At 55.0% G+C, this 27,433-nt stretch overlaps 1 protein-coding gene and 1 long non-coding RNA gene across 2 annotated transcripts; one reads left to right on the top strand and one right to left on the bottom strand.

Annotated features, from left to right (window-relative positions):
- Positions 1–314: 314 nt before the first annotated feature.
- LOC137767557 (uncharacterized) lies at positions 315–9,252 on the top strand. Its single transcript, XR_011074543.1, has 3 exons — positions 315–657; positions 7,705–7,912; positions 8,611–9,252. It is a non-coding gene; the product is annotated as an uncharacterized lncRNA (long non-coding RNA).
- Positions 6,496–27,383, bottom strand: LRRC27 (leucine rich repeat containing 27). Its single transcript, XM_068548796.1, is given in 10 exon segments — positions 6,496–6,577; positions 7,658–7,776; positions 12,158–12,192; positions 12,195–12,253; positions 15,087–15,233; positions 16,158–16,521; positions 19,167–19,225; positions 23,134–23,264; positions 25,849–26,078; positions 27,270–27,383. Coding segments are annotated over 9 exon segments (1,158 nt in total). The 5' UTR covers positions 26,035–26,078; positions 27,270–27,383; the 3' UTR covers positions 6,496–6,519.
- Positions 27,384–27,433: the final 50 nt, after the last annotated feature.

Raw genomic sequence — 27,433 nt, 5'->3', positions numbered from 1 at the left:
TTGTTACAGGTCCTAAGTGACTGAGAAAATAGGAGGACATTATGAAGAAGTTTATGCTGATAAACCTGACAACTTGAATGAAATGGAAAAACTCATTGAAAAACATGTCTACCAAAGAAGTTGACACAAAAAAGAAATAGAAAATCTGAATTATTCTACATCTGTTAAGGAAATCGAATCAAAGATCTTTTCAAGATCAGGCCCTTATTTCACATCTAATCAGACATTCGGCACAAGAGACCAAGTCGGGCCGACTCTGGGTGAGAGCCCGGGGGCCTGGGACGGGGCCTGGCGGTGCTGCAGGGCCAGGGGAGGGGCAGCGCCCAGGGATGGGGAGCGGCACCCCCGGGGCGGGAGGAGGGCACTCCTGCCTCCCCAGCAAAGACGGTCCCACGGGACCTCGGACCCCACTGCAGTCAGTCGTGAAAGCTTGATCCCCGCCGTGAGCAGGGTCAGGGGGCACAGGTGCCGACACCACGTTCTGCCAGCCGACGGGCTGCAAACGGACGCCACGCGGCGGTCACCGTATTCTCCTCTTAATGCAGCTCAGACCTCCTGCAGCCTCAGAATAGGCAGCGCAGATGGGGACCCGTAAACCTCACGCCCCACACAGGGGCGACCCCTGGGAAGGCAGCGAGCCGCCGGCCTGTTTTCCAGGTGAGAACATGCTCAGTCCGCACCAGTGATACTCTGTCATTAGTATCTGCAAACTTTTTCAGGTTCTTAATACTTCGTGTTAAAAAATATATTCTGAGGCTGTGACAAAGTCGGGCCAAGCGAAAGGCTTCCAGGGAGAGCTGTACATTGATGGTTTCTGTTCAAGGTCGACCTCGGTTTTAGTTTCATTACTTCATCCTGCAGCCTCCTGGCCTTGGGGAGAAAGGAAGGGGTCAGGTTAGCCTGGCCACAGGGCTGGGGATGGCACCGGGTGACGGGCGGTACCTGTCCCCTGGGCCCAGAGCCGCCCTCCCGAGGGGGAGCCCCCCCAGCATGCCTCACCCCATCTTCTCACCCCGATCCATCACCTGGGCCAGAAAACGGTGAGATGGAGAACGAGGGGGACCAGGTGGCCAGAGCGAAAGGAGTGGGCCCTCCCGCCAGTCCGAGGGCAGGTGTGTCTCTGCGCGGGGGCCTCCCTTCCTCCCCATCCCCCCGGGGGGCCGTGTCCTCCGCACTCCCCTCCCTCCCCTCGCCGCCCCCTCAGCTCTGTCTCCCTGGGGCATAACCTGGATCCCCACCTCCAGCCCAGGCACGCCTGAGACCCCTACACCGCCTCATCCCCCAAGGTAGACCTGCCACAATCTTGGGTTAAACTGACATCAGAGCTTGTGTCGTGAGGCCCAGGGAAGCCTCTGCTGCTGGCCCGCTGAGTAGCCACTGCTTCCGGTTTCCTTCCTGCAGAGATGTGTACTCTCTGTGAGCTGACTGCTCCTTTAAAAACATCCACTTAGCTCTCCACGCCCGTCCTGTCCTGGGGTCGTCCAAGCAGTACAAGTCCTCAGTATCCTCCCCTGAGCTGGGGATCAGGCCCTGGACCCGCCTGGCCCCCCTGCAGACCCTCGGGCTGGGCTCCTCCTCCGGGGTCTCTTCCTCGTCTTGGGAGGACACGCCCGCTCTTCCCGCTCCAGAGGGAAAGGAAGGGACATCCCCGAGTCCCCGCGCGGCGCCTGGCCCAGCCTCTGCACGTGCCCTGTCCCTCCCTGGGGGCTCCAGGACCTCAGAGCCTGTTTGGGATGGTCTGGGCCCGCGGCCGCCTGGCAGCCTGGAAACAGCCTGCTTCCTGAAGCTCCCTGGGTTTTCCATGAGTTTCTAGAGCATCTCGGAGGTCAGGCCTCTCCGGTCGACCCTAGGGTCTGACTCATCTCTGCTTTCCATCCCTCCTTTTGTCTTTGTTTTACTTCCTGGGGGATTTGCTCGACCTCATCTGTTGATTTAGGCTTTTTAATTTTTAGGGATTTTGGCTGTATTTTTCACTTAACTCCGAGTTCTCAGCTACCTGAGTGCCCACTTTTGTAGCAGCTTGTTTCCATCACTGCCCAGAGGACTTCAATTCGTCTGCACGTTTCCAGTCGGCCGTTTTGGCCCCTCCCTCGAGCGCCCAGCGTCCCGGCTCCCACCCACTCAAGGAGTAGGCACTGAAACGCCGTACCCACTGGGCCGCGGCCCTGCTGGTCAGTCAGGATGGGGGCAGGGGGGCCCACGAGCCAGGGTTCTGAGGGTACTTGTCTCTGCCAGTTTTCTTCGGAGGCCCCTTCCCGCTCTCAACGGGGGAGAGCAGGCGCCCGGCCTGATCCTCATGGCTCTTGCGCTCAGGAAGGCATCGCGTGGTGCCTGCCTTCCGCGGGGCTCCTCCTTGCTCAACCTCTGAGAGGCCACCCCCCGCGCGTCCTGCTGGGTGGGCAGGGGAGCTGAGCAGGGTGGTGAGGGCGCTGCGGACCTTCCACCCTCAGCCTCTCCAGTCCTGAGTCTGTGGGCCCCGTGGAACCAGCCATCTCGCTTCCTGCCAGCCTCCTTCCCAGAGGCCCTCGTGTCACACCAGCAGGTGGCTTTCTTCCTCCAGAACCAAGCTGGCCTGTGAATGGTTAGGTTACAGGCTCAGCGGCTGGAACAAAGGCCAGACGGGGAGGCTGAACCAGGTGTGGCGGTTTATCTGAGGGCCGCTGTCAGCGTGGGGACGTTACTCTGCCCCTCACTCCACACTCTCAACCTCAGGGTCTGGGATGGCTGCCCCAGCTCCCACCATCGCCTGTGCATTCCAGCACGGGGAGGGGAGGACAAGCTCAGGAAGTTCATACACACGTCTATGTCTGTTCTCGTCCTGTTGGCCAGACCGTAGTCACAGGCCGTCGCGTATGTTGCAAGGGGTGTTGGGAAACGTGGCCTCTAGCAGGCGGCCCGTGCTCTGTTCGTGATTATGGGAGGAGCTGGCCTCTCCTCTCCCTTTCCTTTGCGCTGAGGAGCTGCATCGCTTTGCTCCTCTCCTGTTGTCTGGTGGGGCCGCAGGGCGGACTGGAGATTTAACCCACGAGAAAAGGGGCCACGCGCACCTGGAGGGAGAGCCTGCCGGGCATCAACTGGCCCTCTCACCGGATGCAGACATCCTGGCCTTCCAACCTGATGCGAGCTCCTGGCCGAGGGGCCCACCTTCTCCCACTGGTGGTGCATCATACGCTGCTGAGACTGTCTCGTGAACCGTGTGCGTGGCTCTCAGGCACCCACACTTCACACGGGACTTTATTTCTGTAGTTTTCACCCCCCGCCAGAGGGGACATTTGCTACAACTGATGAGCCCAGGCTGACACATCACCACCCAAGCCCACAGTTGGCCTTAGGGTTCACTCCTAGTGTTGTACATTCCGTGGGTTTGCACAAATGTGTAATGACACGTCTCTGTCCTCACAGTGTCATACAGAGTCGTTTCACTGCCCTAAGCACCCTCTGTGCTCCACCTGTTCATCCCTCCCTCCCCCCAACCCCTGGCAACCACTGGTCTCTTTACTGTCTCCATAGTTCTGCCTTTCCCAGAATGTCATAGAGTTGGAATCATACAGTAGGCAGCCTTTTCAGTAGGCAGCGTTTTCAGAAGCCTCATATAATGCTTCTTTCACTTTGTAATAAGCATTTAAAGTTTCTCCCTGTCTTTCATGGCCTCTTAGCTCACTTCTTTGTACGCTGAATAATATTCCATTGTCTGGATGGACCACAGTTTATCAATCCATTCACCTACGGAAGGACATCTTGGTTGCTTCCAAGTTTTGGCAGTTATGAATAAAGCTGCTACAAACATTTGTGTGCAGGTTTCTGTGCGGACATGAGTTTTCAACTCCCGTGGGTAAATACTAAGGAGCACCACTGCTGGACTGTATGCTAAGAGTACACTTAATTTTGTAAGAAACCGTCACACTGTCTCCAAGGTGGCTGCACTGTTCTGCGTTCCCGCCGGTGGTGAATGAGAGTCCCTGCTTCTCCTCAGTCTCACGGGCACCTGGTGCTGTCAGTGTCTGCATTACAGCCATTCTAACAGGTGTGCCGTGCTAGCTCCTTGTTGCTTTAATTTGCATTTCCTAATGAAGTATTTTGTTCAGCATTTTTTCATAAGCATATTTAACATCTATGTATCTTCTCTGGCAAGGTGTCTGTTCAGATCTGTGGCCCATTATTTAATTGGGTTGTTTGCTTTCTTATTGTTGAGTTTTTAAGAGTTCTTTGCATATTTTGGACAACAGTGCTTTATCAGATATGTCTTTCACAAATATTTCCTCCAAGTCTGTGGCTGTCTTATTCTTGACAGTGTCCTGCACGGAACAGAATTTTTAAATTTTAACGAAGTCCAACTTAGCAGTTTTTTCTTTCATGCCTTGATGTTCTGCGTAAAAAGGCGTCACCAACTCAAGGTCATCTAGGTTTTCTCCTATGTTGTCTTCTAGGAGCTTTATATTTTTGCATTTTACATTTAGGTCTGTGACCCATTTTTTACAGCTTTATTGAGGTATAATTTATATACAAAAACTGTGCATATTCAATGTACACAGTCTGGTAAGAGTGATCCACTTTTAGTTAATATTTGTGAAGGGTATAAGGTCTGTGTCTAGATTCATTTTTCTGCATGTGGATGTCCGGGTGGCCCAGCACCAGCTGTTGAAAACACTCTCTTTGCTCTGTTTTATTACCTTTGCTCGTGTGTCAAAGATCAGTTGACTGTATTTGTGTGGGTCCATTTCTGGGCTCTCTCTTCTGTTCCACTGATATATTCGTCTCTTCTTTCACCAGCACCACACTGTCTTGATAACTGTAACTTTATAGAAAGTCTTTTTATTTTATTTTATTTATTTATTTATTTTATTTTTGGCTGCATTGGGTCTTCGTTGCTGCAAGTGGGCTTTCTCTAGTTGTGGCGAGCGGGGGCTACTCTTCGTGTGGTGCACGGGTTTCTCATTGCGGTGGCTTCTCCTGTTGCGTAGCACAGGCTCTAGGTGCACGGGCTTCAGCAGTTGTGGGTCGTGGGCTCTAGAGCGCGGGCTCAGTAGTTGTGGCTCACGGGCTTAGTTGCTCCGCGGCATGTGGGATCTTCCCGGACCAGGGCTTGAACCCGTGTCCCCTACATTGGGAGTGCGGAGTCTTAACCACTGCGCCACCAGGGAAGTCCCTATAGAAAGTCTTGAAGTTGAGCAGTGTCAGTCCTCTTTGTTCTTCTGACTTGTGTTGGCTATTTTGGGTCTTTTGCCTCTCCACATAAACTTTAGAATCAGTTTGTCAATATCCACAAAAATAACTTGCTGGGATTTTGACTGGGATTAAGTTGAATCTATGGATCAAGTTGGGAAGAACTGACATCTTGACAATACTGAGTCTTCCTATCCATGAACATGGACCATCTCTCCATTTATTTATTCTTCTTTAGTTTCCTTCATCAGAGTTTTGTAGTTTCCCTCATATAGATTTTGTGCACATTTTATTAGATTTATACCTAGCACCATTTTTTGGGTGCTAATATAAGTGGTATTGTGTTTTTAATCTTAAATTCCACTTGTTCATTGCTGGTATATGGTAAGCAATGGACTTTTATATATTAACCTTGTATCCTGCAACCTTGTTATAATTGTTTACTAGTTCCAGGAACTTTCGGGGTCAATTCTTTGGGATTTTGTACACAGACAATCATGCCACCTAAGAACAAAGATGCTGAGGAGAAACAGTGAGAGGGGACACCCCTGCCTTGTTACTGACCTTGGGGGAAAGCGTCTAGTTTCTCACCATTAAGGATGATGTTAGTGTAGAGTCTCTGTGGATGTCCTTTAACAAGATGAGGAAGCTCCCCTCTATTCCCAGTTTGCTGAGAGTTTTTTCAATCATGAATGGGTGTTAGATTTTGTCAAAGGCTTTTTTTTTTTGCATCTACTGATACAATCATATGATTTTTCTTCTTTAGCCTGTGGATGTGATGCATCATGTCAACTGACTTTCAGATGCTGAACCAGCCTTGCATGTCTGGGATACATTCCACTTGGTCGTTCGTAATTCTTTTTATACGTGGTTGGATTTGACTTGCTCGTATTTTGTTGAGGGTTTTTGCATCTTTGTTCATGAGAGAGACTGGTTTGTAGTTTTCCTTTCATGTAATGCCCTTGCTTTTGGTACTGGGGCGATGCTGGCTTCATAGAATGAGTTACAAAGTATTTCTTCTGCTTCTATCCACTGGAAGGGAGTTGATACAATTTCTTCCTTAAATGTTTGGAAGACTTCACCAGTGAACCCACTGGAAAACTTATTATTGATTCAATTTCGCTAATATGTATCAGTCTATTCATATTGTCTGTTTCTTCTCCTGTGACTTTTGGCTGATGGTGTCTTTCAAGGAATTGACTCATTTCATATAGGTTATGAAATCTGTGAGCACAGAGTTGTTCCCAACACCAAACGGACTTTGGAGTCTCTAATCTGAGGCACTGCGATGAGACACAGCTGTTCAGAAGCCCTAAGAGGTAGGGTTTGGGGTGTCCAAGAATGAGGTTACTCCCGTCAATGACAGATCTGGAGAGAATAAAGGTTCCTCTGAAGGCAGGTGAATTCCTCAGGGCTGGGAAGGAAAAGGGTCTGAGAAGAGGGGCAGAGTCTGAGCAGGGTGGGGTCTCTACGAAGCGCCCCAGCCCCTGCCTGTGTTCCTTCCCTCCCCCTCACCCCTGTGGGCCCCAAGAGAGGGGACAACAGTGACAGAGCCCTCGGTGGGTGGTGGTGGATGCTGCTGGCCCTCGGGCAGCAGAGCCGGGAGGGGGGCTCCGGGCCACGGCGCTGGGGTGAGACACGCGGCTCGGAACAGGCCCACGGGCTGGGGCCTGGGTGCTGGGAGGACAGACAGGTGTTCCTGCGGTCGTGAGGGCGAGCGCCCGCGGGCAGCGGGGGCAGCTGACGGGGACGCGCGGAGGCCTGGGTGCTCGCGGGGAGGACGGGGGGTGGGCTGACTACACGCTGGGCGGGGCAGGAAGGTGTCTCCTCCGTCTCCATTTCACGTCAACCCACGTGGCTGGGTTAGCCCCAGGCGCAGACCTGTGATGCTTCCCCGATTTCCAGGAGTGAGGGAGGAATGAGCCCTCTGCCATCCACAGGTCACAGCATGATGACCTTCCCCCAGGCCCTCAAACCAGAGCTGGTGCCCGTGGTGGGAGCAGTGCCAGGGCCCAGGGCAGGCGGGTCCCCCCACCCCGAGCCCCCCGGTTCACTTCAGCTCTGGCCTCTGAGCCCGTGGAGGTGCCTCCCCGCGGTGGGCCTGGTGCAGACGGGGGCGGCGGGAAGGCGGGGAGGGCAGCGTGGAGCCCCCTCGGTCATTCCCGGGGCGGACGCTGGGTCGGCAGGAGGCTGAGGGCACAGCGCCCGGCGTCAGGGCAGTGTCAGCACAGGAGGACGAGGGCTCGCCAGGACCCTGAGCAGCCGCTGTCCTGGGGGGCGGCGTTCTAGGGGTTGAGTGGACGCGGCGGGAGTGAGAGCTGAAAAGTGGCGGCATTGCGGCTCTCCCGCTCTTTGGCCCTGAGTGTACCTGGACCTGCAGGAGGGGCCCAGGGCATGCCGGGGGGTGAGGTGGGGGGGCGCGGAAGAGATGCATCTGCAGGGGGAGGTCGGAGGGCGCCGCGTCCAGCAGAACAGAATCAGACCCGGTACCAACCTCATTTCCTGACTTGATTGCAATGATTTCTCTTTGCTTTGTTTCAGTTTCCCAGGCGAATGCATCGGTATTTTCTCATTACCTATCAGGTCAGTGGCAAAGGGAATCTTGGACGCCACCTGGAAATGCAGCGAGACGGTTTCAGGAATCCGGGAATACACAGCCGCTAATACCAAGACGGCTTCGGGTGCAGCACACTCGTGCCCCACACGCTGGGGTCCCCGACCCTTGGCCTGGGCTGACCGGCGGTGCAGGGTGAGGCCAGAGCGCAGGACACGGGGCAGGTGGACGGCTGCTCAGCGGCCCGGGGGTGCCAGTGCAACAGACAGAAACACACTCTCCAGGGGCCCCGCGCCTCTCGTACAGCCCTGTGTTAAATCACTAAGTCAAGCTAACACACGAGGGCTCACACCTGACTAATAAAGTGGGGAAAGCAGAAAAAGCCTCGCTGTCGGAAAACCTGAATGACACAACAAACTGACACCAACAAACTGAAAACGTGCAAGAAGTAACTCAGTGCTGGCTTTTCTGCTACAGAAAGACCGCTGCGACTCCGAGTGAGAAGGAGGGCCTCCTGCACGCATGTGGGCACAGCTGGAGCTTAGGTGTGTCCCGCTAACTAGCCCCCTACCCCCATGCCCGGCGCCCAAGGCCAGGCAAGCTCCGATGCTCTCAGGGACCCTGCGAGCTCCAGAGGGCTACCGTCCAGCACCTCCTGCAGGATGCTTTCTCTCCCCAGCAGCTGCCACGGGTTTTACTGGGCGGAGGGGCCGTGTCCAGGGGCAGAGGAAGACAGGGTAGTTCTGTCGTGGTTCTGGAAACTCTCCATAAGAATTCACAGGCCACCTCAATTTATTTTGAAAACAACAAATTCCTTAAAACTTCTAGGTTGCAGCATTACACAAAATATGTTTAAATAGCGCTACAAATGCTAGCAAATTCCTCATTTCTAGGGCCTGCGGAAGTCACACGTGGATTTCTGGTCAGCTGGACCTGGTGTGTCTCATCTGGATTTGCTCATCCACCTCCTCAAAGTGGCCCTTCTCCGTCTCCCGCCCGATTCCCCTTTCCCTGTTCTCTGTCCACCAGGTTTGCCTTTCCAGAACCTTCCTTTCCCCTCCTCCCTCCTTGGGCCACGACTGGATGTCTGGTTGGAGCCCTCCTGCGCCCTGACCTCCTCGGCTCCCACCCAGAGGCCCACCGCCCTGGGCTCCCACGCCAGGCCCCGTGCTGCCGAGGGTGCCCGACACCCTGCTGCCGGGGGTATGTCCTCACTGCTCTGCTGGGGTGCCCGGGGCTTCCTGAGAACCTGTGACCTCTGCCACGCCCCACCCCAGCCATCCCGTGGCAGCCTTGTCCTGCCCCGGGGCCCTGGTACGATTCTGCCTTCAGCGCCAGAAACTGGGGGCTGTGCGCCCATGTAACAAGGACGTGAGTGGAAACACACCAGGGCCCTCGACCAGTGCTGCCCGCTGCTGCCCCCGCCCCCGAATGGACCAGTCTGAGAACCAGACCGAGCCTGCCCTCCTCAGGAAGCTTTAGACCTGTGCTTGTACGTCTGTGTGTGGGTCAGGGCAGCACAGTTGCTGTAGGGACAGGGCGAGTGCGGGGCTGGGGAGAGGCTGGGGGGCGGGTCCGGGGGAGGCGAGGGGGTATCAGTGCAGGGCTTATCTGTCAGGTCACCTCTAAGCGGGTTACCAGGGCGGGACCTGTCCGCCTGCGTCGTCAGCTCCACCCCAGCACCTGTTTGACTCTTAGAAGGACCTAGCGCCAGGGAAGGCTGGGAGGGAGGAGGGAGGATGGAGGGGGGCGGATGGGCGGGGGAGGGGGGGCAGGGACCACGTCGGACCTTCCCTCTGCTCTTCTCCCCCCGCGATGCTGCCAGGCTGCAGACGCAGCAGAACTGACACTATCTGCTGGCAGCCTGGGAGCTGGTGCCCGCCTGGGAGCTGGCGCCCGCCTGGGAGCTGGCAGCCTGTCATTAACCGGGGTTCCCCAACACAGGGAGAAGAGCTAGTGCTGAAGCCACTAGGTGTACTTCTTAAAGGCAGACATTTAATTTTATCTTTAAAACCATTAAAAAAGTATATGATTTGGACTGAAAGCCCAGCCGTATTGTACTGTTATCACAAAGTACAGAGGAGGAAGGACCTTGCACCCCGAGGAGCAGGCAAGGAGGACGGGGCCGTGTTCGTGGCTGTGAGCGTGGCGCGACCCCGAGTTGTTTGTTTTTTGTTTTTTTTTTTTTACTTTTTGGCTGTGCTCTGTGGCACGTGGGACCTTAGTTCCCTGACCAGGGATAGAACCCGGGCCCCCTACACTGGAAGTGCAGAGTCTAAACCACTGGACGGCCAGGGAAGTCCCTTGACCCCGCGTTTTATATGTTGAGTGTCAAGCAGACGAGGGATATTCTTCAGGCCAATAAAATGGATTCAGAGGTCACTGGCACAGCTGCCGGGTTTAGAGCATCGTGAAAAATGAAAATGCAACGCTTTTTAAAAAGTGGGCGATGAGTCAGGAAGCTCAGGCCCCCTGCCCACGCGGGAGGCATCTTCCCTTCCCTTCCTCCTTTCAGGCTCCGGGGGGCAGGACGTGGGCGACCCCACAGAGCGCATGGGTGCAGCCGGAACGCGGGAGGGCCTAGCACGGCTGGGGGACAGAGGCTGCGGTGGGCATGCAGATGATGCTGAAATCCACAAACCCACATCTTTGTACGGACAGGCCTGTGATCTGACTGCTTTATTTCTGCGAGGTGGGACACCAGAAGTCTTCCAAGAAATCAGTATTTTTAACTTTACTAGACATTTTGCAAGCAGCTGGCGCCCTGGCAGCAGCAGTGGCCGGGAGCCTGCTGCCCGAGGCCTCCGCTCTGCCCGCCGCTTCCCGAGCGCTGTTTACACCCGGAGCTCCGAGCAGCCATGCTTCTTTTCTGAATTTACCGCCACTGGGGCTTCCTCACCTGTGAACTGCCTGTCCTACCCTTTGCCCGTTTCTCTACTGCATTCTTTAATTTAAAAAATCTACTTGTGGTTTTTCTTTACATTTTAGATATTAATCTTTTGTTACAAACATATGTCACAAATATTTCCCCCTATCTTTTGACTTTAATTATAGTATTTTAGGCCATATAAAATATTTAAGTTTTATGAAGTAAGTATTTCCTGCTGTGAGTTTCGGAGCTTCTAAATTTCCTATCTAACTTAGGGGGTGTTGTGCTACTCCAGGTTATACAGACATTCGTCAATGTCCATGCTGTAAAACATAGTGACCACCTTTCTCTGTAATATTCAAAACACACACAACGGGATAAGCTGCTTCTTGCACAGTATCACAGAAGTCGTTTCTAGCTGGAGTGACCGACATACAAAAGACAGTTCGCGCTGGTAACGCCATGCCCATGGGCACCACAGCCACGTGGCAGAAGCAACTCACGCGTTTGTGGACGGACGGACGGAGGAGCAAAATGTGCCCATCCACACGATGGACTATCACTCAGCCTTATAAAGGAAGGAAGTTTCGACACAGGCTACGATACAGATGAACCTTGAAGATGCTATGCTCAGTGAAATGAGCCGGTCACAAAGGGACAAATGCCGTGTGGTTCCACTCACAGGAGGTCCCTACAGGAGCCAAACACACAGACAGAAAGTAGAGGGCGGGGCCGGGGGAGGGGGGTGAGGACTCGGTGGTTAACAGGGACAGAGTTTCCGTTTGGGAAGATGAGAAAGTTCTGGAGACAGATGTGGTGATGGTTACACAGTGGGAACGTCCTAAATGCCTCTGAACTGTACATTTAACGACGGTCAAGATGGTACGTTTGATCATATGTTACGCATATTTAAGCACGAGTGACCTGCAGCAGCTCCCCGTCCGACAGCCACCACGGTCATAACGATGCTTAAATACAACCCTGGAGGGGGGAGGGGGGAGAAGGTGCACCAGTCTGCCCGGAGGAGAGGCCTGGACGCCAGGACAGGGCCGCCTCGGGGAGCTCGGGCACAGAGAGGACCGGACAGGCCTCGGGACGGCCCTCCGGGCGAGGACACACAGCCTCTCCCTGGACCTGGGAGCAAGGTGGTCAGGGGCGTCCCCAGGAGGGCGCGCGCGCGCGCAGCTCCCCCAGAGGAGGGCGAGGGGCAGCGACGCTCCCCCCACGAGGCCGGCCGGCCTGAAGCCCACGGAGGAGGAGTGCGGGGCGGCTGGTGGGGGACGGGGCCTGAGTGCCACAGGGAAGCTCCCGGGAGGCCGGGAGTGGCACCGGGGCTGCAGAAGGGCGGCTGGGGGAGGCCGGGGGACAGGGAGGACGGGCCCGGGCCAGTGCGGGGCGCTGGGAGGCCCACTGCTGGCCTGCTTTCGGCAGGGAGGTCACTGCTGGCTGAGTGACAGAGGCCGGCGAGCGGTCAGGCTTTGCGGAGCAGGCAGCCTCCTTCACCTGTGAACCCGGACTCCGGCAGCCGCGCCACCCCTCGGGGCTGAACGGGCTGCCCTCCCCAGACGTACCAGGTTCCTCCGTGGGGTCGGGAGGTGGCTGAGCCCTCCCTCCTCCTCTTCATCCTCTGGGCCAGCTCCCTCCACTCCTGCAGTGCTCGCTTGTCTCTGGAGGACACAGCGGAACACGAATGTTGTTAAAGGCAGCTTTGTGCGCAGCTTACAAAGATTTCTTTTTTTTTTTTTTTTTAATTTTTTTTGATGTGGTCTAAAAAAAGACCATTTTAAAAGTCTTTACTGAATTTGTTACAATATCGCTTCTGTTTTATGTTTTGGTGTTTTGGCCGCGAGGCATGTGGGATCTTAGCTCCCCGACCAGGGATCGAACCCGCACCCCCAGCACTGGAAGGTGAGTCTTTACCACTGGACCGCCAGGAAGGTCCCTACAAGGATTTCTACTGTCACTTTTAAAGCTTCACACAAAAGCCCTTCACTCCTGGCCCCGTGGCCGGACACACGGGCATCCTGGGGGCTCTGAAACGCACGTCTGGGCAGAGCTCCCTGGGCGGGGACAAGCCAGGCCCCGCCCCGCCCCTGCCCAGTGAGGCACTAGGACACTTTTCAGGGAAGGCCCGGTCGGGGCCACGGCCACGAGCTCCGCGGCAAAGGCTTCAGGCATTCACTGGTCTGCACGTGGCCCGGGGATGCTGACCGGTCCACTTCCTCTCAGACGCCCGAGCCTCACCTAGGAGCGTGAGCCCTGTCTCTCCAGCCCCGTCACCCGCGGCGTCACTGTGCTGTTGGCTGCGTCTCGCCCGCTGCACCGCGAACCGCCCACAGCAACGCCCAGGGGACTCGCTGCCCACGCGGGCACAGAGGCACCGCAACACTGGGGAGCCTCTGAGCTGAACAGAACCCACCCCTGCCCGGGCTGCGGCGACGGCGACGGGGGCGGGACGGGGCCAGGGCTTCACCCGCCACGCGCTCAGCTTCTGGACGCTGCCTCTCCAGCCTGGGTTTCCACCTGCCTGTCTGACCCCACTCCTGGATCTTCCACGGATTCCCACGGTCAGCGCCCTCCCATCCCACCTGCACATCTGGCCCTCGGTCTCCCCTCTCAGCAGAGCCCTCCATCGTGGGCCCAGACCCTGGCCACCATCCCAGACTCGCCCTGGCCTCTCCCGCTGCCTGCGTCGGGGGCCCTTTGGTCCCCAGGGTCACCGCAGCTGGGCCCTCCTGGGCTCTGGCCGCTGCCCTGCGAGGGCCTCTGTCCTATCTCCACGATGAGGCAGGATCTCGGTGCCGGCAGAATCTGGCTACGTGCTCCCCCGGCTCCAGGCCCGAGGGAGGGCCAGGCACCCCCTCTGCACCCCTGCAGAGCCCGCCTCGCCCACGAGGCTGCTTCCCGAGCCCCCAACCCAAGCTGGTGCTCCCACATGGAACCGTGACTATGCGACGTCAGGGGCGGTGCTCCTGGGTGCAGGGGACCTGGCTTTGTCTCTGCCACCTCTTGGGAAATGGGCTGGAAGGTCCCTTAAGAGGTACAGGGCAGCGTTCTCAGGAGCCGCAGGAGCACAGGTAGCCAGGAAGTGTGACGTGCTCCACGGGGCTGTGCGGAGACTAAGCCACTGGACGGGGTCCCCACGCTGTTGCCAAGGAGGCCACCAAACGTGGTCTCGGGGCCCCCGGCACAGAAACCAGGGAGAGAGCTGTTGCTTGCCCTTTGATTCAAGAGCCGCCCTCAGCGAAGGCGGGCGGCACCCTGGGCACTGGGGAGCCCGACCTGGGGGGAGGGGCACGTCCCTCCTGGCCTCCCGAGGTCCCCAGCCAGGCGCCCAACCGAGCCAGGACGGCGGGCGCCTGGTGAGGACGGCGGCTGCGGGGGCAGCTGAGCCTCGGAGACAGAGGTGCTTAGCAAGGCGGTGGGGGGCCGGTGCTGAGCCTCCACAGCCAGGCAGCAGCGGGACCTGCCTGGATGCAGGGCAGAGGGCCGTCGGGATGCACAGTGAGGGGCCGCTCCCGCCCTGCAGCCTGGACTCCCGCAGAGGGACGCTCTGGGGAGACTCTGGGGCGTGGCCCGCGACCACCACGGCCCCGGGGGCCCAGGCCATGCAGTCACATCTGAGCCTTGCTGTCAGTTGGCTGCGCCCCTGCCGTCAGGATGCCAGCCCCAGGGCAGGGACACCGTGTGCCCTGACCAGGTCTGAGGGCCTAACGTCACCCAGCCTCTCCCTGAAGGACATGAAACCCGACTTGAAAAGCACGTCTGGTGTCGGGACCACCACGCTGGCCCATTAGAACACGTGCTCTGCGAACCGTCTGCATCCGCAGGGCCCTGAGAGAAAACACTCAGGCGGGTGATTTCAGGAGGGTTTATTCACAAGGCGGAGCAGGGGCCCTGCTAGGAGGACGGGCTGCGGCCACCCCGGGGCCCTGGGGTGAGGGACCGAGGGGCCGCTGGCACCCAGGAACGGGAGCGGCGGGCGGGGCAGAGGGCCCCTGCCCTCCCTCCCCGCTTCTCTCTGACCTCCCGCCGGAGCTCCCCCTGGCCAAACCCAACCAGAAGGTGCAGGGCGCCGTCCAAGCCAGCTGGCCTCGCGGGCCCAGAGCGCGGTGGAGACAGGCAGTTGGCGGGGCTGGAGGACAGAGGGGACAGAGGAGACAGTGAGGACAGGGCCCGAGCTGGCCCCTCGCTGAGGCCGACTGAGCCAGCAGCAGCCCCGCGGGGCAGAGGCAGGAGCGCAGCCCCGAGACGGGCACGTTATTTTTTTTTTTTTTTTTTTGGCACGTTATTTTTAAGCCACTTTCCTTAAACAAGACCTGTAGGCTGGGTGATGGACAGGAGAGGACGGGTAAAGGAAGAGCAAGGAACCAGAGGAGGGACCGGGGCCGACGGGGTGGCGAACGTGCGGGCCTGCGCCCGGCCCGGCCACACGCCCCGCGAGGAGCAGCAGGACAGCGGCCAGGCGAGGCCAGGGCCGCCCCCCTGCCCCCACCTCACCTCCTGCGCTGCTCCAGCTGGGCCTGCTTCTCCCGCAGCTCCCGGAGGGCCAGGCCCCGGCTCTCTTCCGGCAGGCCGGTGCGGCCCAGGGCCTGCTGCCGTGGGGCCAGCTCGGGCAGGACGCTCTTGAAGGAGGGCGTCCTCGTCCTACGATGATACCAGGTCGTCAGCCGAGCACCGCAATGAACCCCATGACGGCCCCGAGGGTGAGTGCAGGGCCGCGGGCTGGCTGCACGGAGATGCCCCGACGGTCACGGACAGCCGCCACCCCCAGAATCCACGACGTAGGCGGGGTCGGCCGTCAGGGCCTCCACCCCGCTCCCCAGGCCGGGCCATGGCTGGACCTACACCTGGGACCAGTGAAACCGCGCCATGCTGGGAAAAGGCTCGCGCTGACTTGGACGAGGTACCAACTTGGTTCCGGGGGTCTGTGGGCTGGGGAGACCTGCCCTACCTGCCTCCAGCCCTCCCAGGGCTACGGCCAGGTAATCACACTTGAACAAGGTTTTACTCTGAAAAATTTTCAAACCTACAGAACAGGTGAAACAACAGTGCAGTAGCCACGTGCACACCTTTCACGTGGATCAAAGCTCTTTACTCTGTTTTCCAGTAGTGCCCAAGGGCAGCCTTCTCGGACAGGCCCTTCCTCACTGTCCCGCCACAGACTTTTGCCACAGACACGCGGGGCGCGTGTTCACGCCGTCCGCAGGGCCACAGACCAGAGTGGCCGCTAACCATGGTCTGTGCCCTGGACGTGACGTCACCGCCCTTGCCGACGTATGAGCTGTCTTCCCCAACGTCACTGGGTCACGTTCTCTCTGCATATTCACACATCCACACACGTGTGCACACCACACACCCACACACAGGATTTGAGTTTTTCTCTCGTGTAACCTCTTCCTCTGAGCCTGTTTTCTGGGTAACTTTAACCTAAACCAGGCCTGGCATCTGCCGTGTAACAAACGATGGCGACGTGGACACACGTCCACCTGATGTCTTAACAGAGAATCACAAAATGATATTACAGCCGTGCAGAGATCAAGAGAGTACACCTTTGCTTTCAACTTCTACCTGAAGACAGGCCTCGGGCGGGGTCGCCGCGTCTCCTTGTCGCGCAGCACCGCCTTGAGGGCCGGGGGCAGCTCCACCGGCAGGCGCTGGCTCTCAGGAACCTCCGCGGGCTCACTCCCCACGATCTCCTGCCTCAGCTTCCAAAAGCGCCTGATCTCCTCCTCGCTCGGCCAGTCCTCCGGAGGCTCGGTGGACCTTCTGCGCTCACGCAGGTCTAGGTTTTCCACAGGTGGGAAAAAGCCTGCCTTTTCTGTTAACACGGTTCCCTTTGCCTCCTGAGAATGAATGGCTTCTTTGTCAGGCACACGCTCTTCGGATGAATCCAACAGGGGATGCGGCAGCTCACTCACGGTCCTCTTTTTAACTGGGGAAACCGACAGCGAATAAAAGGCCGCTTTAGTAGACTGCACCTCCGCGCCCGAGGCGCGTGCAAGCCTGGAGCCCCGCTCCCTGCGCAGAAGGCTGGGTGGGGGGTGGCCCCTGTGCCCCAGGCCCTCACACTGCACGTAAATCCATATAAATGAAGATATTTGCCCCGTCCAGACCTTCTGGTATCTGCTTCTAATTGATGTTCAGCCCACACACCTGTATTTTTTACTGCAATGCTTTTGCTGTCTTTTAAACACTTTGATCTCTAGGAAAGTTACGTGAGAGAAAATTGGCCCACAACGTATTCATCCACAATTTATGCCAGATCCCTCATCGGGCGTTAGGGCCACAGCTTCCCACAGACAGGTGTCACCTGGCCTCACAAGGCCTCCTTTCCCGTGACGTGCAGGGACCCAGACGTGCTGACATCCAGGTGGCCTGGGCCTGGAGCTGGGCTGAGGGTGTGAGGGTGTGGGGCTTGCCCACGAAGCCTGGCCTCAGCCCTGGGGCGCGCTCTCCAGACCCAGCAGCCCCTTGTGTTCTTAAACACATTGAAACAGCCTTGTCCTGTCCAAGTTACCTTCTTGTACAGTGTGAATTCATTTTCAGCCTTTCAGCCTAATTTATTTAGCTATTTTCTACCTTTTTTTCTAGTCGATTATGTATCTATTGTACTTGAACCAATATAGCCCTCCTTGTATAAATACATATAGAAACTACAATTGGGGTTGAAAGACAATGGGTTTTAATTACACAATAAAATTTTAAATTCTAAAAAATACGTTCAGTGTCAGTGGTTTACAACTCTGTTTCCTGAAGCGAAAACTTTTCTCTCATATTCTTAGGAGAGTGTGGAATCTGAACAGGTGAACCAGGTGAACACCTGGATGTCACGTGCTGGCATGACTGCAACTGCCTCACGGGACCCCTGGCCCAGGTCTCCTCCCAAGGGACCCCCGAGGGCGGCCGAGCAGGACACGTGGTGTCTGCACCAGGCGCAGCACACGCGAGTCCAGGACGGCGAAGTCCTGACCGCTACATGCTGGGGATCAGTGTTTTTAAAGAAAAACAGTGCACAAAATGGGCAAAGATATGCTCTAAAAAATCCTAAGGAGTGACTAGAAATGAACATATTTGTCCAATTTGCTTGTGGACGATCAACTTAGAGCCAGAGACAAACTGGACCCATCGTGACACCAAACAGACGGAGGGTGAATGCCAGCAAAGATAGCTTTTAAAGTCAAGCAAAACGGCAAAACACAAAAACTGTAAATGGGGACTTCCCTGGTGGCGCAGTGGTTAGGAATCCGCCTGCCAGTGCAGGGGACATGGGTTTGAGTCCTGGTCCTGGAAGATCCCACATGCCACGGAGCAACTAAGCCCACGTGCCACAACTACTGAAGCCCACGTGCCTAGAGCCCACGTTCCACAACAAGAGAAGCCATTGCACCACCATGAAGAGCAGCCCCCGCTCGCCACAACTAGAGAAAGCCCACGTGCAGCAACGAAGACCCAATGCAGCCAAAAATAAGTAATAAGTAAATAAATAAATTTATAAAAACAAAAACAAACAAACTGCTGAAAATTAAACAAAAAGAGAAAATTTTTAAAGCAGCAAGGGAAAAAAGATGTATTACTTCTAAGGGAAAACCAGTAAGACTGCTGACTTTTCCACAGACGATGGAGTCCACAAGACAATAAAGATATTTCTAAAGCAGTCACGATGCTTAAAGTCTAGGAGCCTATACAGTCTGCTAAAACCACCTTCAAAAATGAAGGGAAAATAAAGATGACCTTTTAAAATCCTGAAATAATTCATTACAATAAGACTCAGTATAACACAAAAGACAGATCTTCAGGCCAACACAGTCATTCCAGATGGAAGCACGAAACCTCAAGAAGAAATGAAGAGCACCAGAAGGGCGACCATGTGAGAAAACATAAATAAGACAGTTTAAAGAGTCTCTACTGGATCCACTACACATATAAAAGCAAAATTCACGAAAACAGCAGCACAAAAGGCAGGAAGGAGGCAATGGAGCTAACCGTTCACTGGAGAACGAACAGAAACGAACACACGACAGCTGTCCACATCCACATGGACAAACCTGAAAGACATCGTGCTGAGCCCCCAGACGCCAGGTCACCAAGAATACACAGGGATGATGCAACTTAGAAAACATTTGAAAGGAAGGCCCTTTACACATGTATTGTGTAGGGATAGTAAGTGGTAAAGCTTTCAAGGAAAGCAGTGACGGATGAACAAAAATCACGCCGGCCGGGGGAAGGGGGGCAGGTGGACTCAGGAGCACACCTGGGGCCACAAGGGCCTGATGCTGATCTTCCTTGAGCGTCAGGTACAGGGCTCCGCGTTTGCATTGTTCGTACACTGTGTTCACATATAGGACACACGTTATAGCAGTAACGTGTAGAGCTTTATACACATTATAACGTGTATAACGTGTATAGCTCTTGCGATGGGATCCGTGTTATCTCAGGGGCCAGAAGGATGGTGTAGAAGGGATTTAAAGCATCGGCTGGCCTTCCCTGCTGGGTCGGGCCTGTATTTCCATTACAGGTCTGGTAACTGCAGAAGGCCGCATTTAAAACCACCTTTTATTTTGTTGTTTTAGCACTTACCCAGCTCCACAGGTAACATTTTGATAGGATTTCTTTCTAAAAGCAAAGTTTTCAAATGCCTTTAAAACAAAACAAAAAATATGTAATTTAAAAAGCAGAAAATCAAATGACCATCAAATTTCTTCATCTGTCTTCTCTTTAAGGGGGCGGCTTCAACGCAGACGTGCACACGTTCACCCCACGCTCTGCCCCCACCAGCAAATAGACTCCACGTCTCAGCATCTGGTCAGGCTCTCGGCCTCAGCACCGCGGACGCTCGGGACCAGGCAGTTCTTTGTTGGGGGGACCATCCCAAGGCCGGTGGGTGTTTAGCGGCATCCTGGCCTCACCCCACCAGATGCCCCCTCCCCAAGCTGTGACAACCACAAGGTCTCCAGATGATGCCCATGTCCACTGCGGCACGATCGCCCTGGCTGAGAACAGTCACAGAAAGATGTCCAGGAGACAGAGTATCCGCTCTGCTTAGAGATGAATAATTCGCACACTAAGGCCTCTTTGAAGTCTCAAAGCCAGGAAACATGGTGAAGGGGTGTTTCTCCCAGTATTTGACCAGGGATCTCTTCTGTCACTTAATAGCTATTAATATCCCTTACAAGGTTTAGCAAAAGACATATCATAGATAGGTAGAAGATGTCCAATGAAAATTTACTAATTGAATGACGATGGACGGATAAATAGTTCACATTAAGCTCTATCTTGCCCCTTTTGTTCGGCTGCTTTTGTTTCTCCACATTTCATCAGGGCTCCATCGTTATTAACGATCATTTTCTCTTTCTCGGTTGCTTTCAGGGATCACCAGCTAAAATCTGGTGTAAAAAGACTTCAAATGCCCTGGCTCATTCAGTGTTTCAGCCGAAGGGTGTGATGGCCCTTTCTCCTGGGCGTCCAGGCAAAGGCAGGACGCCCGTCCCCTCCCCTGCTCCACCCAGGCTTCACGGAGAGACTGAGGAATCCTTGGGGCCGAGGCACTATTTAATCGCTAGGGACAGTCTGGCGCCCCGCACACCTGCCCTGCAGCAGACACAGCCGCGGTCTCACGGGGGTGGACCTCACAGCCCCGGGAGGGACAGAGAAGCCCCGCCTGCCTTCTCTATCGCTGGGCGTGCGCTCCATGCCCTGCGCAGCCCTGGGAGACCAATGCGGAGCAGAGTGGCCTGGAATGCAGGCCAGCCTGTACCCACATCCTCAGCTTTCCTTTCCCAAAAAACGTTCCTCAGACAGACAGCCCCCTGCAGACCCCATCAGCAAATGATGCTCTGGCCAGAGGGAGGGGCGGTCTCGCGTCTCATTTTCCGTGGAAGGTGAAAAAATTAAAATTCAACATCACACTGACCAGAGTCCCCAAGATGTGAAAGGAGAAAATACAGTTTCACAGACACAGAATTGAGAGCTCTAGTAAGTATTCATTTAAACTAAGTTTAACTTTTTGACTGGCACCCCAAAGGAAAATCGGATTACCTGAGGATTAGACAATTCTCTTTCCTTTTACTGTCTTGGATTTTCCTATTATTTAAAGTTTTTAAAAAGTAAACTTGGGGAATTAAACTTTCCTTGGTAAACACAAAGGCAAATTAGTTAAACATTGTTACTTCAACTTACTGGTTTTGGTTCACTCCCCTTTTAATTTTGCTAATACAAAAATAGCCAAGGAGAACAGAGTTTGCTTTTCTAAGATTCTTCAACAGGATGTGCAGGCCGCCACGTACCCTGGACCTTCCAACACACCTTTCTCAAAGCCAAGGATGTTCGAGCCCACTTGTTTGTCTATTTGTTTGTTTGTTTTGGGGGGGGGGCATGTTAGCCAACTATGAACCTGAAAGTGTACAGGGGATTTTTCCACCTTATATAATAATACATTAAAATATTCTTGTGCACACTTTTAAGTGATAAATTCACAAATACTATCAGTAAACCACTGATTATTTCATTTCACTGACTTTCAACTGAACGCCACACATTTATGTACTGGACTGGAGTTGCTTGCCTAAGCATATATACTGATGTACCTTTTTAAACCTTCTCTCCCTGCTAGCAAGCTTACACATCTAAGACACTGAGTGGGGGAGAACAGGAACACTGGCATTGTTTTAATTAGGCTTTCTGGAAAGCTTAAGGCTTTCAATAAGCCCATAATTACTTAAAATTTCTAATGAATGTTTCAGCTCTTTAGCAAGCTGATCTAATTTTAATGATATAACTGGTTATAAATCACATGCAAAATTATATCTTAGACAACATTAAGCAGCTGGCTTTGACTGGCAAAATCAAAGAATTCCAAAACTTGAGACCACGTATTTATTTTAGAATAAAGAATAGTGCTTATGAGCACAAGCCCTAGTTTATTTTTATCCTTTGAGGAGCAATTACTCTCCAGAACTGAGTGCCATTTTGCTAAGACAGCCATGGACCAGAAGCATGAAACTGCCCTCGACACATCAGCCCAGGACCCCGGGAAGAGCGGAGCCTCCCCAAGCCTCCCTGACACACACTCAGAGACGCCTGGGGCCGCCCGGGTCACGCCGGCGGGGACCAGGTGGAAGCAGAGAAGGCACAGCTGCCTGTCACACTGCCGCTGGCGGACGCGCTGGCTGGAGCTGCGGACACTGCTCTAGGCAACCAGGGGCCGACCCAGTGGGTCCAGGAAGGCCCGGGAGCTCCGGGGGTGTCCCCACCCTGCCAGAGACACCCGCTTGTCAACAGAAACTAGCTGCTTCCCTGCTGAGCCTGTAAAGGCACGGATGGCGCACGGGGATTTTCTCTTACTGTTACATGGACAAAATACTCACTTCTTTAAACATACTTTTAAAGCCAGTGAGCAGTAGTTCAGGCAAGTGAAGGGCCTCTGCGCCTCTACTCTGCCATTTCACGGGGGCTGCAATGACTCTAGCAGGAAGGGGGTCACCCCTGGACCCCTCTGTTCCTCCCACGCCGTCCATCCCACCTGAATCCCCCAGCTCTCCTGCGTGGACGGCTGCAGCGGCCTAACTGGCCACGCTGCGGCACGCTCACTCCTCCTTTCAGAGTGATCTTAAAGCCCCGTCCCTCCCTTCAAACCATCTGTGACTTCCTGTCTCTTTCGTGATGAAAGTCAAACTAGCGATCGCGCCTACCAGCTCTGGTCGACTGCCTCTGCAGGCACCTCCTGCCCCTTCCCTCCTCCGTTCCACTACACGGCCTCCCTGCCGCCCCTCCCGTCCCCAAGGACACGGCCACCTCATGGCCCTTGCACGTGCTTTTCCCTCTGCCCAGCATGCACTAATGTTAAAGGCGTGTCTGAAATTCACGTCGTGAGGTTTCCTAAGGGTTAAGAAGCTGGCATGGAAGCACTGGGCACTGAGGCACAGGGGCCAGGAGAGCGCAGTGGCCTCACGCTGCACGTGGCTCCAGGACTGGGGGGTGCCGGCTGACCTGGGGCTGCTGGGAGGGGCGGGTGAAGGGGGTAGCAGCTTGGCCCCAGTTCTAGAAGTGGGAGTACTAGGAGACGCCCGGCATCGGAGCGGCAGGAATGTGGCTGGATGGCACAGAGCTTGCTTTGGGTTTTCCGATTTTCCCAAAAAGGAAGAATGACTCATTATTTACCAGGAACCAGCGCAGTTACGCATGGGCCCTTGGGAGCAAAGCCGCTGGTTTAATTCACGGACAGTATTTCTGACCCTTCAGGCAGCTTCACGTGAGGGAGTCAGAGATGGAACCGGCTGCAAAAGCCGCGTGGACCATCCAGCAGAGGCGCTGTGGTGCCAGCGTGCTCTGCGGTGCTACGTGTCCTAAACTATAACCATACAGGTGCGTTTGGTACCTGCAGCCACCGCACCTCCGAGCCGGCTTTGGAAACCCCATTACACGCTTCTGCTCCAAAGTCGACATTCAGTGGGGTGGGGTGTGGCTAGGCAGCCAAAGAACAGGCCCTCGGGCATTTTAAGGAGATGACGATGACCTCCTAACCTGGGAAAAGAAACATGCAACTCACTTGTGACAGCCGATCCCAGAAGGAAGCGCTGTGATCCTATTAGAGCGGAGGTCCAGCCAGGTGAGGTTTGGCAGTCACTGAAAGAAGTCTTTAGGAATCGTGCAGAGGGCGTTTTGCTGAAGGTGCAACTGCTTCCAGGGGGAGAAAAAAAAGAATGTTTTTGTCAACCAACTAAATTTTAAAACATGACACATCCTCAAAGCATTTCCACTAGTGACTGCAATCATACATACCAAGTTAAAAGAAAACCCACAACATTTACCCTTAAGTCGTTTAAACAGGAGACACAAGCGTCAGAAAAACGAGGCCAGGCCTCACCGCGCAGCTGCTAGAGTGGCTTCCCGGCCTGGAGACGCGGCGTCTCGCCCGGCTGGCAGTTCAGACGCCACCACTGTGCACATCACACCTCTCCCATCAACTATCCTTTAACATCTAACTTCATCCCCAAGTGTGTCTGAATCCTATTCTCCTTCCCGGGCCCACGCTGCCCAGAGAACGAGGGTGGGAGCCACGTCCGGGCCTTGGTTCTCATGCAAGGAGACACTGAAAAGGAAACTAAAGGACACACACACTGAGTTAGCTCTGGCGTCCTCTGTGGTAGCAACGGCCGCACAAAAACAGCCAGTAACCATCAGGTCAGGAAGTCTGATACATCACCCAGTGGGCCCTTAGGTCGGATCGTAAATAAGACAGGACAGTAGGGAAGGGGAGAGGACAAAGCCCACGCACACTGACCCTCGCCCCGCGATACGTACAAGTACGATTTTACAGTCACAGTGTGGCAGGATTGTGGGTGACACAGAAATCTCTTCTCTAATGCTGTTGATACACGTTGCATAGATTCACATGATCACATATACTATACACACGTATGTATTTCTGCGTCTCTATTTACCAGGGCAGCAGAGTGTAGACGTTAAGGGCACTGGCCTGGAAGCCAGGCTGCCTGGGTTCAAATCTAGGTTTTGAAAACCTATGAGCTGTGTGACCTAAAGCAAGTTCCCGAACCTCTCTGTGCTCCAGCGGCCTGGCCTGTACCAGGTGCAGCAAGCGAGCAGCGCCTGGCACACGGGAGCGCAGGTAAGCACCAGCCAGCACGACTGCGTTGCTCTGTGAAAGCCCACGGAGCACGGCGCGCGGCACCAGCAGGCTGCTCCTTCCCCACCAGTTTCTCAGCTCCCGGCTCTGCTGCCAACACCACCTTCCAAGTCCCTTCAAGTTTATGGCGGAAACTTGAGAAACACTGGCTAGAAACCACACTCCACAAATATGCTGAAAACACAATCCCTAAGCAGCTAAGGCGCGGCACCATCGCTCCCTGCTGGCGGCGGGTGCAGCCTCTGGGGAGTGAGTGGCGACTGGACACAGCGTGTGGACGCCTTCGCGCCGGGCCACTCTTGGCCCGGCCGCCAGGTCAGCTTTAGGCTCTTGCTCTCTCGGGCTCAGCGCTGAAGCCGCAGATCCTGGTAAACACCAGAAAAGGAAATCTCAGAAAGACAAGCTAGCATTCGCCTTCGCCCCATAGGGGCCGGTTTGAGTGCATCGCACGAGCCCATCCTCCCTCCTCGGTTCTGTGAGGCCGTGTGAAGATGGGGGTCTGTGTTCCCTGATCATAAGGGTCTCTGGAGGTGATGATGGTGGCTCTAGAGAGTGTTGCGACGGCTGCAAAGTGCACCCGTAACCCCTAAAAGTCCACGACTCTGAGTGGTCACCTCACTCAGTGATCTGTTGCCATGGTAGTAAAATGTATATTGACGTCTCCGTTTTCTGAGAAGCATAAATAGTTATAAAGTTTCTTCATTAAGCCTGAAGAAGGCTCTGGAATTTCCTCCTTCTTTCTTTATGCATGACACTGTTGGGTTCCTTGTTCAGAGCTGAGAGCGTTTGCTTCATTAAAAGTGGTGCCTTACCAGTAATTACCAGTGATGACCCAGTAATCACTCATGGAGGTCAGTGCTAAGGAAAGAGACCGCAAGACCAGTGCTTGCCTGATGGGAAAAACAGGGTGTGTAACACAACTGGGGTTAACAAACTAAGCAGCTACTTAAAATCTACGTACACGGCTTTTGTAAAAGCACTCAAAACCGTCAATCAACAGGGTAACAGTGCAATGCGTGGGTGTGTGTACCATGTTGAGGACACTGTGCCTTATATGCTTATCATTTAATTCTCCTAATAACCCATAAATAGATTCTCATTCCCATCTTCCAGGTGAGGACAAAATGAGGCTTAAGGAAATTGCGTGACTGCTGGGCAGTGAGAGAACTGCTGGTGAGGGCCCCTAACCATCGCCCCTCAAGGCTGTGTGATGGAACCTTGTTCTAGAAATCGCGGGAGGAGACAGACCCACTAGATCTCAAGCAGGCAAGGGCCGGACCTGGTGAAGGCACCAGGCACCAGGTAGAGTCAAGCCTGTGACATCTGCAAAGCTGTGGGTGACAGTTTTTACTGCACTTATTTTAGGGGTGTTGTGTTTTGATTAAGAGACCAAGGGTGTTTTCGGCAAGTTCCCGCCCCCCCCCAACCCAGGAGAGGACATCAGAGTCTTCATCATCTGTGACATCAGAGGACATCAGAGCAGTGCACAAAACCCCAAGTTAACCCTCCTCTATCTCATTCTCGAATTTCTCTCTAAAAGAAAACTGCAGGTAAGAAGAGCCTTCAATCACGTCTATGTGGCACATATGTACCATGCCCCAGAGGCGCCCCACTCACTCTGAGGTTGAGAACTTTAAAGATCTCTCCTAAATGGTGAAGACCACTTTGACTCAAGTCTAAAATTGCTGAAGAAGAGAGGATGACCGCCTTGACACCCTCGTGAGCGTCTCTGGAGGGGGATGCAGGCTTGCTCCTAGCCTGACCAGCGCCGCAGGGAACCTTGCAGGAGCTGCTTCCCTCCATCCGTCACCGGGGACCACCGCTCATCCTCCCAGGTCTGGAGTCACCTGCAGACAGGGAGAGGAGATACAGCCAACACCTAGGTACACGGGCACACTCTCACTGGCTAGGTCATGGCAGATTTGTGCTGGCTTACAAAGCCAGTGTTTCTAATAATCAGTATCATAAACTTGACTTTTGTAAAACAAACTGGACCGCAAGAAGGTTCAGATTAAAATGTTCTGCTCCTCCCTTTGCACCATGGAGTCCCAAGATTTAACTTTTAATTCCTGGAAAATGCAATGGCTATTTTAGGGATGAAAACAAGTCAGAAGATTTCAAAGCGCACAAGCTAATGTATCCCTTCCCTAAATGCAGTGGAGCTCCTAAGTTCGCACTTTCTTATTTGCCCCGTGGTTCTGTGGCATTTCCATTAGTGTTCCACTCCACGGGGAATCCTGACAGCTCAGATTACCGCTTTGACTCAGCGATCAGCGATGGGTCTGGCTAGCAACCAAATTAGGCGGGGTGGGGGTGTGGGTGTGGGGGGGAACCGGTCAAACGAGAACATTGAATTTTACTTGTTCAACAATAGTTTTGCTCGACACAAAGTTTAAGAACTGTATTTCACCAGAACCTCATTCGGTGAGGCACACGTCCGTGTTTAATTCCCAATTTATCCGGCAATAACAACCAACACTGGAATGTTTCAGGGCTCAGAAGCCTTCGCACATTGATACAAAACTCTCGACAGCCAACACCTGGGAAACGTGTGTGCGTCTACCTCCCTCCATTTTAGGGGTGGGGAACGCGAGGAACTGCCCAAAGGTCAAGCAATTAACGAGTGGGGGGCGAACCCACCGCAGACGGCCTGCGCTCCCTGGAGGCCCTGGGCCTCCCCTGGGGTCCTTTTCTGTGAATCAGGGGGAGAGAAGCTTCAACCTCCCGCAAACCTCTGAACAGGGAGAAGGCCTCAGAACCGAGAGCCAAACCACAGGGCCTAAAAGCGGGCGGGGCGGGCTCCGTGGGGTCGGGGAGGCGGCTCCGGGTCCCGGCGCCCTCCCCGGTTTCTCCACCGCGCCCGGCCGCCCTCGGGGCCCCGCAGCTCCGCGCCCCGCAAGCCCGCGGTGCCCCCAGACTCTCGGGATGCGCCCCCGCTCCCGGCCCGCCCCTCGCCCCTCGTCCCTCGTCCCCCATCACCCGGTGCCCCAGCCTCTCTCGAGGTGCCCCCGACCCCGACCCCGGGCCCGCAGCCCCACCTCACTCTCGGCGCCCGCCAGCCCACCCGCACGCCCGCACGCCCCGGGCGCCGAGTGCTGCAGCCCAACAGTGGAAGGTGCCGGCCCCACGCGGTCGCTATGGAGATGCCCAGGCTTACGGGGGCCCGCAGGCGCCAAGCCGCGCGGAAGGCGCGCAGTCGCGG

Source organism: Eschrichtius robustus, chromosome 7 (assembly GCF_028021215.1).
Source record: "Eschrichtius robustus isolate mEscRob2 chromosome 7, mEscRob2.pri, whole genome shotgun sequence".
Taxonomy (NCBI): Eukaryota; Metazoa; Chordata; class Mammalia; order Artiodactyla; family Eschrichtiidae; genus Eschrichtius; species Eschrichtius robustus.
Note: the sequence above shows the minus strand (reverse complement) of the source record. Positions and strands in the feature narration are given on the sequence as shown.